Source organism: Odontomachus brunneus, unplaced genomic scaffold (genome assembly GCF_010583005.1).
Source record: "Odontomachus brunneus isolate Ranch 3 - 2012 unplaced genomic scaffold, Obru_v1 Obru_scaffold_024, whole genome shotgun sequence".
Classification (NCBI taxonomy): domain Eukaryota; kingdom Metazoa; phylum Arthropoda; class Insecta; order Hymenoptera; family Formicidae; genus Odontomachus; species Odontomachus brunneus.
The window spans coordinates 646229-660747 of record NW_022639474.1 but is presented as its reverse complement, the minus strand read 5'-3'; the positions used below and the strand labels follow the sequence as shown (position 1 = coordinate 660747).

Below are 14519 nucleotides of genomic sequence, written 5' to 3'. Positions count from 1 at the left end.
ATATATATATATATATATATATATATATATATATATATATATAACATTTACTTGATCCGATATTTCAGTTTTTGATCGTTATTAAAGGCAACGTTAGAAATTGCTTACATTATTTCGCACGCCTCGTAAACATGCGAGAAATAAGCTACGTGCATTTGCACCGACGCGCGTGAAAGTTACTCACGACAGTAAAGGCCGCACCGTATTTTTCAACAATCGCGGCACTGGTGTGCACTGGTTTTATGCAGGTTATAAATCAAAGTGAATCGCATACGCAGAAATAGGAGAACGTGCCGAGAGAGGAGAGACGATGGAACGTCAAGGATTATACGATAGCACCTTACTAGAATAAATACTGTGTCTCCTGCGCGATTAAGATCGCAAATATGCGAACAAAGCTGACTAACTCTACAAGGAGACGAGTTAAACGCTTTAAGACGGATATTAAGACAGTGCAAAAATGCTTTAAGACGGATATTAATCCTGCAAAAGCATGTAACTTTTCAAAGTCGCCCAATTTCTACTAAGTCACAAACAGCGTGACAATGTGGACATATGGAAATCAAGTGATTATGCGAGAGAATCTGCATCGTTAACTAATTGTTAATTGCCTCAAAATGTAATTTTTTACTTTTCATTCAAATGTGATACCTTAATTTTTTGAAATTATAATAGTTTAGAAAGTTCACTTTGATAATAAATCGAAAAATAAATATTAAAAATTATAATATTTTTATAGAGATTTAAAGATATTATAAATACTATTTAAGTTTTAATATTATCAGGAATCTTAATTACCGTAAGAGACATTACAGACTTATAATTTAAGGTTTAATAAGCAATTTAAAATAACAAATTTTGTCTTTAAGAAAAAGTGCGAGGCGGAAGTTAGAAGTTCTTGCGCGAGAGAAAAACGAGTAGATTGCGAGATCGGCCATATTCGCCTACAATTTTCGATCCTCCTGTGCACTATAGCATAACGACCGTTCTTATGATTATTAGTGGAGTTCTGCTGCCTAGAGAAAGGCCTCTCCATGTGCTGACATGACAAGATAATCGGATAAGCAACTCGAGACGAGAGGCGTTTCCTTTACACATGCTTGTCCTCATGTTTAGTACATTAATTGATAAACTTATAGTCTCTAGTTTTGAAAAATAAAATATCAAAGTCAGAAGTTTGTTTAATTTGCCCATGCTGTTGTTTATCGTTAATTTGATCGATGAAACAAATGGATGGAGCTTAAAATAATAAGAGAATAAAGCGACAACTCGATCTTGTCTGGAAGATTTGAAGTTGTTTCTCCATATTTTATTAAACCAATTACTTTATCAGACTAATGTTTCATGTTCAGCATCAAATACAGAGTGTTCCGTGATCAATGCGCATAGAGAAACCTAAAAATTTCGATTCTTATTCTTTCTTTTTTACTCTTACTCTTACTCTTTCTCTTTTTTATTCTTACTCTTTCTCTTTTTTATTCTTACTTTTACTCTTTCTTTTTTACGGAGTAACGTACAGACTTGTCAGCGCCGTGCTTTCACTGCTTAATCAATATGTTTGCGTCAGTTTGCCAATCGTTCCGATAAATACGTTCCTCTGTACGCTAACATATGTGCATAAATTGCACAGCATTAAATTCACATGTGCAAAAAACGATTTTATTTTCACGGTTGTGGCATGCAGGAAAGAATAACATGCAAGAAAGAATAGAGGTATCTGCAACTTTCCTCCATGACGCTACTGTGAACAGCATCTCACACCGTATGAATCACCGCTGCTGATTTCTACAAGCAATATTACTTTCGCTCTTTTTATTCAGGCGCTCATTTCTAATATAATGTCGCTGTGTTGAGAATAAGTTACTTTTATTTCTACAATACAAGTTTCTGAGCTATAAATTTAGCTTAACGTTCAAATGTATAAAAGTGTAAAAACTAAACTATTTTAGAATTCACGTTATTTGTATATGTATATAATTTGTGAGACACAATTTTATTTAGAATCGTAAGTGTAGGAACGAGTTTCTTAATACGTAAAGAAAGAAACGCAGATTTATTCCCATCTTCAAAAGATGCAAAACAAAGTGCGTGAAAGTAAATATTACAATTTTATCGAAATTCAAAGGCTAGATAGAAATTTAATATAATTAAAGATAAATCCAGTGTACTGCATAAGCAAATAACAACGAAAGATCTAATTTTCACACATAAATCCATGACTGAAGTTATTATACACTAATTAAACATGAACCAAGAAAAATGCGATTTTTTATTGTAGAGAACTTGCGCAAAAAATTCGAGAAGCCTTCGCGCTTTTCCGTTAAATCAGTCATGCGTTTGACCCGAATGCAAATCTTATTGCAGCTGGCGACAGTAACACAGTATAGTTTCTATGGAATGTACGTTATCGATATTATGTTATCGACGACTACGTTATCGATGACTAAGGCCTGTAGTCATTCGTTAGGTTTGAAATTCGTCTCAAGTGAAGTATTCAGAGGAGATACTTAAATTTGAATTAAGCCTGTATTAATAGTCATTACTTGAAGTTTGTCTCACGTGAGATACTCAGATTTTCGAATTAGATCCAAGTTTTCAGTTGAATTACATGATGATGTGGCATTATATTTGCGAACGCAATTCAACTGAAAAACTCTCATTTGTCTCTGAACTCAGATCTGAATATCTCATTTGGAAGAAGTTTCAAGTAACGACTATTAATACAAACCTTATAGAGAGAGTTAGATGAAAGTTTTTTAATTGAATTATATATAATATATGTGACACTATATACATATATTTGCAATAGCGATTCAGAAACTAACTCTGAGTTCAGATCTGAGTGTTTCACGTGAGACAAAGTTTCAAGTAACGACTATTAATACAGACCTCACATTTTAATTCAGAGTTGAATGAGAGTTTTTTAGTTGAGTCGAGATTACAGACAAAATTATTACATATATCGTATGATGCAACTAAAAAACTTGAGTCTAACTTTGAACAAATGTCTGAATACTCTACATGAGACAAATTCCAGATGATGACTGTTAATACGGGTCCAAGTATCGGCCTTTTTATTATATAGCAGTCCTGTTTCTTTCCCAGTTTTCTTTAGACAGTGCACACGCGAAGTTTCATGGAGCTATAGACAACTTCGTCTCGTTGCCGAGTCACCGTCGCTTTAGCTCGTATCACGATGCATTCGCCGCCGTTATAGTTACTTGCCGGCTCTCTTAGCTCATATCACAGAGTGCTAGCATGCGACTCACGTGACGCAATTCTGAATGCGCGATCGAAAAGCTCGCGGATCGGAATGTTCGCATCGCGTTTACGACCCAACCTTCTCTCATTGGCAATGCGTCCGACATGTCATGTGTAAAATGTTAGTCAAGGTCTTGGCGACGGATTAATCGCTGTCTTAAGACGCACATCCCGATAAATTACGGGTGGTTAATTAATCGTTCTCGATTAGATATGTTTGGAATTCGACAGGTCCGAATTAACGTAAAATATCAAATACTTTCCGTCGCTTTGTTTCGGATATATTTCATTGTCACATTTCTTTTATAAGCCACATCATTTTATTTCTCGTTTTTAATAACGGAACATTACGTGCCTGTCATCGTCATGAGCCACGTTTTGCCACTTTACAGATAATTCCTATTTTTCATTCGTAAAATGATTCATTTCTAGTGTCAGTGAAATCAGCGACAAACTTTTGCAAGTCGCTAATAGCAAGTATCCGGAGATTTCACTAATCTTATTCGAAAGTATAGAAACAACTCGGTGTGACACATACGTTTGACTGTTAAAGTATCTACGAGCGATACGCACTGACTACACTTTCTTAACATGCTTTTGTACGTTTGGAATTTGTCTTTTCAAGCACGAGCATAGATAGAGCAGACCTCGATACAACACCTGTTGAATTTCACGTGCACTAGATTTGCCATTTGCGCGAGATCTTAAAGTATCTAATATGATGTCAGAAAACGGTTTGAACTCGCTCGCCAAAATGTATCACTATACTTTATTTGATAAACGTGTTTTAATTAATATTATAGTTAGTAGACAAAACTATTAGTAATTACAACGGCAAAAATACAAGAAAATGGAACAATCGATAGTTCATCATCAGAACTTAAAATCTGTTGAGTGAATTAGCGAATTGAAACCTTCAAATGCCTGAATCGTGAAAAAATAGCCATAAAACACGAAGCTATCGTAAGTTATCACGAAAGCAGCCTACTTTCACTGAGCCACGATATTTTCACTTGCTTCGTGCGGTTCATCCTTCCTAATGAAATATTTATGTGACATTATCTTAAGCTGTATTTAATGTTATATAAAGCATCACGCGAGAAGAATTGGAGAAACGCAAATTACGAAGTATCGAGATTTATTAACTTTAATAAGAGTGATTAAATAATCCAATAGCGATTTCTTTTACGGTCCTGTCGCGATTAATCTCCAACGAATGTCGCGAAATCTGCAATCTTTCTTCAGTTCAAGCCAAAAAATATGCTATTCTTAAACGTACTGTTTATCGTGTTAGACAAACGTTGATAAATGAATCTAAGAAAAATTATTAACGCGTCTAGAACGAACATGATCTTTGGTTTTTAAAGAGGAAAGTTGTGCTTCTTCCATTGATGGAATTCCATTTTGAAATTTATTCAGCCGACTTCACAGAAAGGGACTGAGAGAGCGAGTATATTTTGGTCGTGAGTTTGTTGTAATTAAGCCTATCCGTTATGGAGAACGGCGTTCTCAAACGAGACAGACATTCATTTGCTATACTGCTTTCATAACGGCAGTAGCCGAGCATCTCGGATAAGTTTCCGCGTTACAGGTGGTTGTGCTGTGCCTCACCATAACGTTTATACCTATTCATTATCTGAATTAAAGACTCACTTATTACTACGTATTTATTCTCAACATTGTGACACAATGTCGCTGAAACACTAAAGTTTACAATGCGCAATTTCTCTTCTCTTCCTCTTTAATTGCTCAGTTGAAAAACAATTAATAGTTCCTTATATAAATCAATTACACTCAGAGTTTTCAGAAACTCGACGAATAAGCACAATCACATGTTTCGATAATTTATTATTGACACTATTAACAATTATCAATTGTTAACGAGCACACGAACCTCCCCTCATCTCGTTTCTTATCTTCCCTTATATATTCTAAAATATTACCTTCCGTCGAATTGATCTTCATGTTATCGCGCACTATCAGTCGCTTGTTAATTTCTCTTTGCCGAAGGAATAAACTTTCCCAGTCGTTTTGCAAGCTGTCTCACAGATTTCCCGGTCTGTTCAGTGATGTTTCTGTTGATCGAGTGAGGAGAACAGGAACCGACACGACGCGAGGAAGCGCATTCGCGGAGCACTACCGACTCCGAGCGAGTCGGTCGTCTCGAGAGCATGAAGTAAACTGCCGACAACATGCCTGCTGTCGTTTATATAGCTACGGTAAGACGTCAACAAGAGCGACAGAAAGAAGGGACATACGTCGCCAGAAGAACGAAGAGAAGAAAGAAGACCCTGAGTAGAAGGAGGAAAGAGATATGGTGGAAGCTTGAGGAAGCAAGACAGGTAACGTACAGCGGGGGCGACGGAGGAAGAACGGAAAGAGAAATCCGACGGACGGCACGCGGACGAGCTTCATGATGGGCCACGTAACTCTCATTCACCATCCTGGGTCCAGGTGTAATCTGGTACGCATTGAAACGACATTACAATGATGCTTGACCGTGATCTCACTGGTAAAATTTCCTAACTACTTCATTAGATCACAAAATGATTTGGATGCGCGATAGATTAACATAGAAAACGATTTATTAAGCAGAAATTACAATCGCGCTTCTTGATATTCGCGAGAAGACACGACGCCTAAATTTACTTTTGGTTCCTATGACTTTTGCTTGTTTACAAACAGATAGAAAAACTACGAAGTCTCATTAAAAGTTATTAATGTCTCAGAAAATTCTTTTCTACTATCTAAATTAAACAATCGAGTTGCAAAAAATATTTTTTTGATTTTGCTAGATGTAATTCATGATAACTATTGCAGATGGAACAGAATGGTATTGATTTTGATGACATTTTTAACCAGAAGCCATTGTTATTCAAAATATTTTTATTACAATTTTTGTTGCGAGTCTATTTAATATTATATAAATATATGTGGATCATTCTTTTTTTATTTTCAATTAAAATATTTACGCGTGTATTTAATAAGGCACTTTCTTGTGTTCAGCAAGATTATCATAGAAACTAACTAATGAATTATGCATCACAATGACAAAAATTAGCCAAAATAATATTTAATAGTTAACATTTTTACTATGAATTTTACAGTAGTTCAATATAGCTGGAAAGTTCCACAATGTCGTACGTATCGTCACGTATCCTGATTCCTTATCGCCTTATGTTTCCTCCCAGCCTCATTGACGTAAACGGAAAGTTCCTTATTGCCACGTATCATTAAAATTATCGTAGTAACTTAGCTATATCGTTAATGGAAAAAATTTGTGAACGTCTCGTTCATGTTCACACTTTGTTATATCCTAAAATATGTCTGTTAAAACGTAAATTTTACGTGTAGACATTTATAAAATTATCACTTCCTATGATACAATTAATATGATACAATTATTATATTAACAATCATCTCTATATTACTGTGATTTATTTCCCAGTTTTGTAAAACCGATAGCACATATACACATCTATTCCGTGTATCAGCCCAACGATAGCAGTCAGAATCTACAACACATAAAAGTCACTGTTGATATCTCTTTTGAGGCAAAATATTTGAAAATACAATAATCCAGAAAAATCGCAAAAAATGCATCAATTCTCTTTTACTAATATAATTTTCGCCTTTTTGTTTAGAGTGATTAAATGTAAATCAAAACTCCAAATTCATTGGCAAGAATTGCTGTGACAATTCTTGGAGTAGCAACGAATAAGTAACGGTACGAGCTAGTGAAAGCGTGAAATCTGTTTCGTGACTGTAGACTAATCAACTGTATAATTACATAAGCTATTGTCATGGCATGATACATGTTCAAGTTGACTCGTATCGTCGTCACTAGAACTACTTTTGTAGCAGTGGCCAAGAAGTATGCTGAACTTAAATATAGCGAACAAGCTACAAAATTGAACATAATCTCCTGAAATAAAAACGGATAACTTTTAACGAATTATAAAATTAATAAAATTATCATTTCAAAAGAAAATAATATATCAAAGATGAAATCCTTTAAAACTATTTTGGGTTTACGATTTCTTTATAAAGTAATTCATCGTTCATTTGGAACGTTTGATACATACGAAATGTGTAAAACGAATCGCACGAAAAGCCTTCTCAGAAGTTACATAACAAACAAGCAACAGAGCGGAAGTCAGGAAACAGGCTGATGTCGTGATTAATGATCCCTCAAACGCCAAGCCTATAGTTGAACTATAATACAGGCCATACATGATCATCAATCCCAGAATCAATGCACTGATTAACTGAAATTATACATTAGTTCGCTATAAGAATGTCATAAGAAATGAATATAAAATTTATGTCCGAAAATATATCTGGAAACCATATATTTTAAGCTATAAAATAATCCTTAAGGCATCTAATTGCAATTATTTTTGCCGAAGTTACAATTAACTAAATTTTGCCGATTCTTTATGATTAGGGAAAATGATTCTTTAATTTTCATGTATGATGTAGTTTTCTCTCTCTCTTTCTTAAGGTATACTTGAGTCATAATAGTAATGCACATACATTGTGGTTACTTACCGTTTCGCAAATTTTCATAACTCCCGGCGCTGATTTGAGGAATCGCAAATGTATGTTGAAATAGCCACCAAAACATTTTCCAAAACAGCAACATGGCCAACAAGTGGGCAAGCAATTGGGCAAGCAATTGGGCAAGCAATTGGTGAAGCAAGTGCAGTATTCGAGAGGCGAGCACATCCTGATCACCGGTCCGCCGTTGCTTATAAACACGATTCTGTATGGTAGACGGCTAATTTAATGCCTGCTCTTGCGTCTTGTGTCACGTTGCTTGTTAAATTGTCCCATTAAATGATGTCGTTCCTATGAACCGTACACAACAAAATATAACTCTACTGTTAAGAAAAATGATTATCCAGTTTATTTTCCAGACAGTATGATCATGACTTTTAGTCATCTTTATGATACATCTTTTAAAAGTATCATAACAAAAAGATATCTTAATGTCATCTTATGCGTTATTTTTAGAGCTCGTGCTGTCTGGATCTTTTCTCCTTAAGTAACGGTTAATCTTCAACAAAACATATTCTTTTGATAATAGCATTATAATATATTCATCGCAAACTTTAAAAAAGTTATTAGGTAGCTATTATTTTTTTAGGAATTTCACATATCATAAGCTTCATTATTATAATATTTATTATATGATATGAATTATAATAATGATATGAATTATAATGTTATGAATTATAGTAATTAAATTCTTCTCTTTAATCTCTGCACGAGAACGTCACGTCGATATCAGTTATATCGATGAAAAAGTTGGTTCGAATTTATGTAGCTTATAGAAGTATGTAGCAAACAAATCAAATTTTGATATTAATTTAATATTCTTGATTAAAATGTTAAACTCACTAAGTTTCAAAATGTACTTTAAGTAAGTTTGATGCTTAATAATAATAAACTTAAGATTCGCGGATATATAAACATACTCGAAACAAGTAATATTTACTTGAATTACATGATGTATCTGTTTGTGCGTATAACGCTCTTCATTAATCCTTCTCTACTCGGTACTTAAGGGCCACATATGTGCGTACGCTCTCTCCCACAAAGACAATTAAATTTATCATACGTCAACCGCCTATGTTTGCTCAAATATAATAACACTTTTTTCGATACTTATTTTATTATAAACTCAATACCATTTATTACGCAATAAATTACTTTCCCCGCTTGTATAAAAAATAAAAAATAATCTCCCTTTAGTTAAAATCGTGATTTTGTTCAAGAATGTGTAGCATAAAAGCAGAAGTGTATCCGAAGTATCGAAAACGGATTTGAAAAATACAACGAAGAGATTTGAAATATAATATAAAACACAATATGATGCATGCAAGCGTGGACACTTCGAAATATTTAACTTAACTAACATAGTACTTAACTCGTGCTTTGTATATTTATCTGAGTGTAAGCAATAATTAACTCGAGTATTTTTAAATTATGATAATTAATCTTTTGTTCCTTTTCCCCAGCAGCAACTCTTGTGAAAACACAAAGCGCGACCGTGACCGCGACCGATGACACTTTTATACAGACTGAGGGTGTCGGCGCATGTATCCACGAAGTTTAAATGTCGTTGCACCCTCCGCACAGCATCTCGACGCGGGGGAAATTGGTGTCTATTTCTGGCACGTGCCACTAACGCAGGACGTTTCGTTGGCTGGCTGCACAGACAATGAAAACGCAAAAATCTCGAGAAAAGAACATAATAATTTAAAAAATATTTCACGTTTTATATTTTCCGTCATGTGAAAATAAAATAAATTGCGTAATCTATTCTACATCGCATACATTTGTGGTTGTTTTAAATTAACTGTAACCAATTTTATAATATCACGGAAATACTTATGAAAATATTATTATAAAATATTATTAGATCTCGAGTGTTTGGGAAAAATTTCTATGTACAGTAAGCAAACTTTAAATAATATAATATTTTAGCATTTTTCACTTTGCTGCTATCAGCAAGTAAGTATCATTGCATTTTACCTATTCCTAATTCGGAACGTTCTTAGCACAGTGAGACGTAACGTAAGTACAAAATTAGCACGTTTATATGATAAACGTGATGATAACGGTTATACGAAATAATTCCCATATACACATATTTAGAAATCGAATAATACAACTTATATTCTCTCAATTATTTATTCGATAAATGTATATATATGTATAATATATATAATATAAATATTTATATAATAATATTAATATTATAGTTTAATTTTATCATATTATAATATATATATATTAAAACATTTATATATAATATATATATTTATATATTATATATAATAATATTTATAAGTATTATATATATATATATATATATATATATATATATATATATATATATTAAGATTTATTCCGCAAAAGTATTAGTTACAAATCACAATCATTGTGAAACCATAGTATGCGAAATGTACACAATAAAATTTCACATGTGTCGAGGTAGACTTTGTAACTTTGTATTATGCAAAGCATAACTGTCACGATTTTTCAAAGCGTAAATTTTTGTGTACATTTACAATTACAATTGATAACATTTAGAACTCCTAATTCATATAATAATTTCACAATTTCGTTCAAGGGCCAGTAATTATAGTATAAAAGTACAAAGTATAAGTGTACAAATACAAAATAAATGTACATATAAAAGTACAAAGCGTAAATGGCACGAACTTTCACGAAACACATGAAATGGAGCAGTAAAATGTCTTTCATATGTTTTAAGATATCATTGGAAACGTTGTATGATATTATACAGTCATAATATGTTGTACATGCTGCAGCTTACACACCGATTTAATTTCTTAAGCAGAGTTCGCAAAATATTTATAAAAGTCATAATTCCTTCTGGAAATAATGTATTCCCACTTTCGAGGAAGTTGTATTATTTAGGAAGTCACACTTGAGTCGCTTAGATCGACCTATAACCACGATGAGCGATGATCGCGCTGATGAGATATAAAGCAGAGTTTATGAAACCGCAGACCTAAATGAAAATTTGTACATTAGTTTGTATAAATTTCTAAGTGATAAAATATATCGAGTTTTAATTGATGTATATATCGATTGTCAGTGGATCATAAAATAGTATGTAAATTGAATTAATCAAAAAAGTTCGATTCCATTCTTAATCACATTTTATTGCACACACGTGCAATAGAAACAAATTATTCACCAACCAGATAATGATTGATGTTATATATGATACCTCGCCAAAGTTTGGACAATATTCATATAATTTTATTGTATGATATATTAAATAAAAAAGAAACATATCATACCATTATAATCTCAATTTATTGTAAGTAAAATTTAATTTCTGAATATAATATTGTACTCACAGAAGCGGCTAATAGTAACTCGTAGTTTCTCATATATTTACTGATGTACGTCACCAAAGTTAACGAAGCCGCGAGTAATAGCCCAAAGGCAATGGCGTGATAAATGAATTCCTAGATATTAAAAGAAGAAATACATTAATGAAGATGTTTATTATGAATTATTATCAAATCTATATTTTGTAACTTTTATCAGAATAAGAAACGGACACGCTGGATGGATCTTAAAAATTAATTATTTGGGTTAATTTTAATCTATTTGGATTAATTAATTATAAGTACACGAACGGAGTGGGGAGAAGGATTATACTGAAATTTTTTATATATACGTAGAAATACTTACGTAAATGGTTTTACTTAAAATGGATGCAGTAGAAAGAGACGCTAGGCAGCTGAGAAGGATGATGAAAGTACCGATCATAAAGGTAGTCGCCATGAGTATAAAAAACATTTCGTTCGAGCTCCGATGATTATAGTGTTTATGAAATTCGGAACTGGAAATTCCCACGCATACTACACCCAACACCTGTTGAGAAGAAAATGAGGAGAGCTTCATTAAATATAACACAACAAAATATTTTGTCGCCGCCACGTTAAAGAGAATTAATTATTATTTGCACCTGAAATTATAGCGTCTTAGATTAGTTTTGGAAATTAGCAATTCTCGTTATTGCTAATCGTCTAAACCAAGTGCTGCGTGTTTGAAAGCAACGGCAAATTATTAAACCAAACCAAGAGTAATACAAATAATATTACAAGCGCGAACAGAGGCTAAATAATAATAATGATCTATACCAGTTGTAGGAGCTTGCAAATACCGTTCCAAGATTTCAAGTAACCAGAGTTGACATAGTACGCAGAGGCTGAGCCAGAAGTGGTCGTCACCGTTTGCGTCCTTATCGTCACGTTGTGGGACATTGTTGTCTCGTTGTGGGGTCAGTTCTGCAATCAAAAACGACGTTGTTTGTACGCTTATCGTAATCCATAATAGCATCATTCAGTGTGCGTAATTGAAGACGTCGTGTACGACAAGTAGGACAAGGTCGAGACTGTGAAGTGAGACCTACATCGAACGAAAATCCTCGTTTCTCCCTCACGAAAATAGCAATGACAGCATAACTTTCCAGAATCCCGCACGTGCGTAACAGTTTTACGTATCTCAACTTTTCGTTTGATGCACTGCAAACGATTGAAAGAAATCTGACGAAATCTGAGAAATTTATAAAGGACACGTCGAGATAAATTAGAAGGAATTTCTTTTCCAAGAATTTTTATCTGGAGAGACGGATTAATAAATTCGGAATTTTATCGTGTGTTTTAATTGTTTAAAAAACAGTATAGAATTCATCCTATCGCAATTATCGTCTGATGGTCGCCTGTATCCTGGCGCGCCCCTTTAAGTTGGCCCACGATCAATAGTGTGCGTGAGGACCATAGGATTCACTTTCTCTCGTGGGAGAAACCTTGAGCAAAACAACGTCAAACGGAATGTCTAGATATTCCGAGAGCTTCCACGAATCTTTATCAAACTCTGTTTTATCGATTTGAATCAAATACTGATAAAGGCAGTGAATTTAACGTAGATAAAGTCTGTTTGATAGGAGTGTAACTAACATTTCAGAACTATTTGTTACAACAAAATAAGCTACACATATACTACTTCGTTAATGCTAAACAATTCTTATATTAATAAATTATACATTTGCTGTTCTTATTGATAATTACTTGGTACTTCCACGCAAGGCATGTTTTTTCACTAAGTTGACTAAGTTCTTATACTAGCGTATTCTTTAAATAACGATCTTCATGTTTCAGAATAAAATCAGATTGCATTTTCCTAGAAGCAAAATTCAGCAGAAAATATTACATTGTCGATCGAAAATATTACATTTACGATTGATATTTTGTTGCGCCTAGCGTTTTCTTTTTACACTTGTGATTGAAAAAACATACAAAAGTCAAACGATTAAAACTTTCTTTACACCTACCTCCCTACCTACCTACATTTACTTCGTGGTAAATAAATGGTAATAGTTCTACTACTTATTCATTTCGAACAGATCTGTCCAGCAGTATCCAAAAAAGTTTAACGCAAAATTTAATTTAAAGTGAAAAATTATGATTAAATTCACACGATTTTAAGATAGCACATTGATTGCGCACGAAAGTTACTAAATATATCAAGGCACGCCCTCTGATACGAAAGTAAAGAATGAAAGTTTATATATATTCAATTTACATTTATTCTACGTACATCTCTTATATAATCTATTGACTGTAATTTAATGTGGGTTTGGGAAGACATTTAAGATATTAGTGGTAAAGAAATTTAGTATTGCAGAAATGTGTGAGTCAACACACCTAAAAGAGCGCCGTTCGTTGCCACAGGTTATTTTTAAATATCCAGGACGTGGACGTAAAGTGCGAGTTAAAAATTTATCAGAGTGACCACAATCACGATTAAGTCGCATCTGTCAAACTAATCTCATGCGTTATTTAATTATGTTGTATAATTATGTTGTATGATTATCTCCTAAATCGCCGATTGCTGTATTCGTGTAATATTATACGATCTAACGATATCTTTTATGCACATTATTATATATAAACTATCAATTCACACGCACATACCCACACACATACACTCTCTCTTTCTCTCTTGTCCTCGTCCTCTATATTATTAAGGTCACTTAAATTATACTATATAAATTAATTATGTTTTTTCTAGTAATGTTGCGATCGCATGTGTAAAATAATATTCTGACATGACACACGATAATTGTAACGTTAATTACAAATATATATATCACATCGAAGATAAATCAAATTGCGATACACTACGATAAAATTCTGCAAAAAAGAGCTGCCATAATTCTCCAACAAACTCTTCAATAAAATACGCATTTCTGAGTTTTGTATTTCATCACGAGTAAGCAAAGAAATGACAAAAACTGTGCATAGGAAATACACTAACCTGAAGAGAGAAGGCACGTTGTTACACATCAACCGTCGGCAATTGACTGAAGCGTTGCGCGTCGAGCGCGAACCGAGGATGACGTCATTGGTGATATCATACAGTCACACATTTTTCGACGATACGTATGCACTATAATCGGTATAAGCATACCGCGGTTTTCACCTGCGTGTGATTTACAACACAAATTGTCATATCGAAGATCATCTTTTGAAACGTAATTTTGAATAGCAGTGAAATATTTTCAGAAGGTCAAACGCGACGCAATAAATTTCTTATTTAGAGCAATGTATTACTCGCGACGTAACAGCATAATTATGTCGATTTGCATCTTGCATATTTTCATGGTCTTTTGCATACAAGCATGATCACGGAAATAGGATCGT

The 14519-nt window shown here is 33.5% G+C and overlaps 3 protein-coding genes across 6 annotated transcripts in view; all 3 read right to left on the bottom strand.

Annotated features, from left to right (window-relative positions):
• Positions 1-5439, bottom strand: part of LOC116842379 — a 7551-nt gene extending 2112 nt beyond the window's left edge. The window contains exon 1 of the mRNA XM_032811509.1: positions 5205-5439. Within this exon, the coding sequence (XP_032667400.1) occupies positions 5205-5226 (22 nt within the window). The 5' untranslated portion in view covers positions 5227-5439. The remainder of the gene's footprint in view (positions 1-5204) is intronic.
• Positions 5440-6148: 709 nt separating this feature from the next.
• On the bottom strand, positions 6149-9357 carry LOC116842375 (protein singles bar). 3 transcript variants are annotated; one of them, XM_032811500.1, is made up of 4 exons: positions 9194-9334; positions 7813-8112; positions 7347-7529; positions 6149-7186 (listed from the first exon to the last, which is right to left on the bottom strand). In XM_032811500.1, exons 2-4 carry the CDS (start codon positions 7987-7989, stop codon positions 6911-6913), a joined length of 636 nt encoding a protein of 211 aa, XP_032667391.1. In that variant the 5' UTR covers positions 7990-8112; positions 9194-9334; the 3' UTR covers positions 6149-6910. The 3 variants fall into 3 exon arrangements, with proteins under 3 accessions (XP_032667391.1, XP_032667389.1, XP_032667392.1); XM_032811498.1 differs by having other exon boundaries at positions 8762-9296; XM_032811501.1 differs by having other exon boundaries at positions 6158-6776; positions 7052-7186; positions 7813-9357.
• Positions 9358-10150: 793 nt separating this feature from the next.
• Positions 10151-14488, bottom strand: LOC116842377. Of its 2 annotated transcripts, none has more exons than XM_032811503.1 (5): positions 14134-14488; positions 11955-12101; positions 11503-11685; positions 11163-11273; positions 10151-10807 (listed from the first exon to the last, which is right to left on the bottom strand). In XM_032811503.1, exons 2-5 carry the CDS (start codon positions 12075-12077, stop codon positions 10733-10735), a joined length of 492 nt encoding a protein of 163 aa, XP_032667394.1. In that variant the 5' UTR covers positions 12078-12101; positions 14134-14488; the 3' UTR covers positions 10151-10732. The 2 variants fall into 2 exon arrangements, with proteins under 2 accessions (XP_032667394.1, XP_032667395.1); XM_032811504.1 differs by lacking the exon at positions 14134-14488 and adding an exon at positions 12227-12357.
• Between the last annotated feature and the right edge of the window lie 31 nt (positions 14489-14519).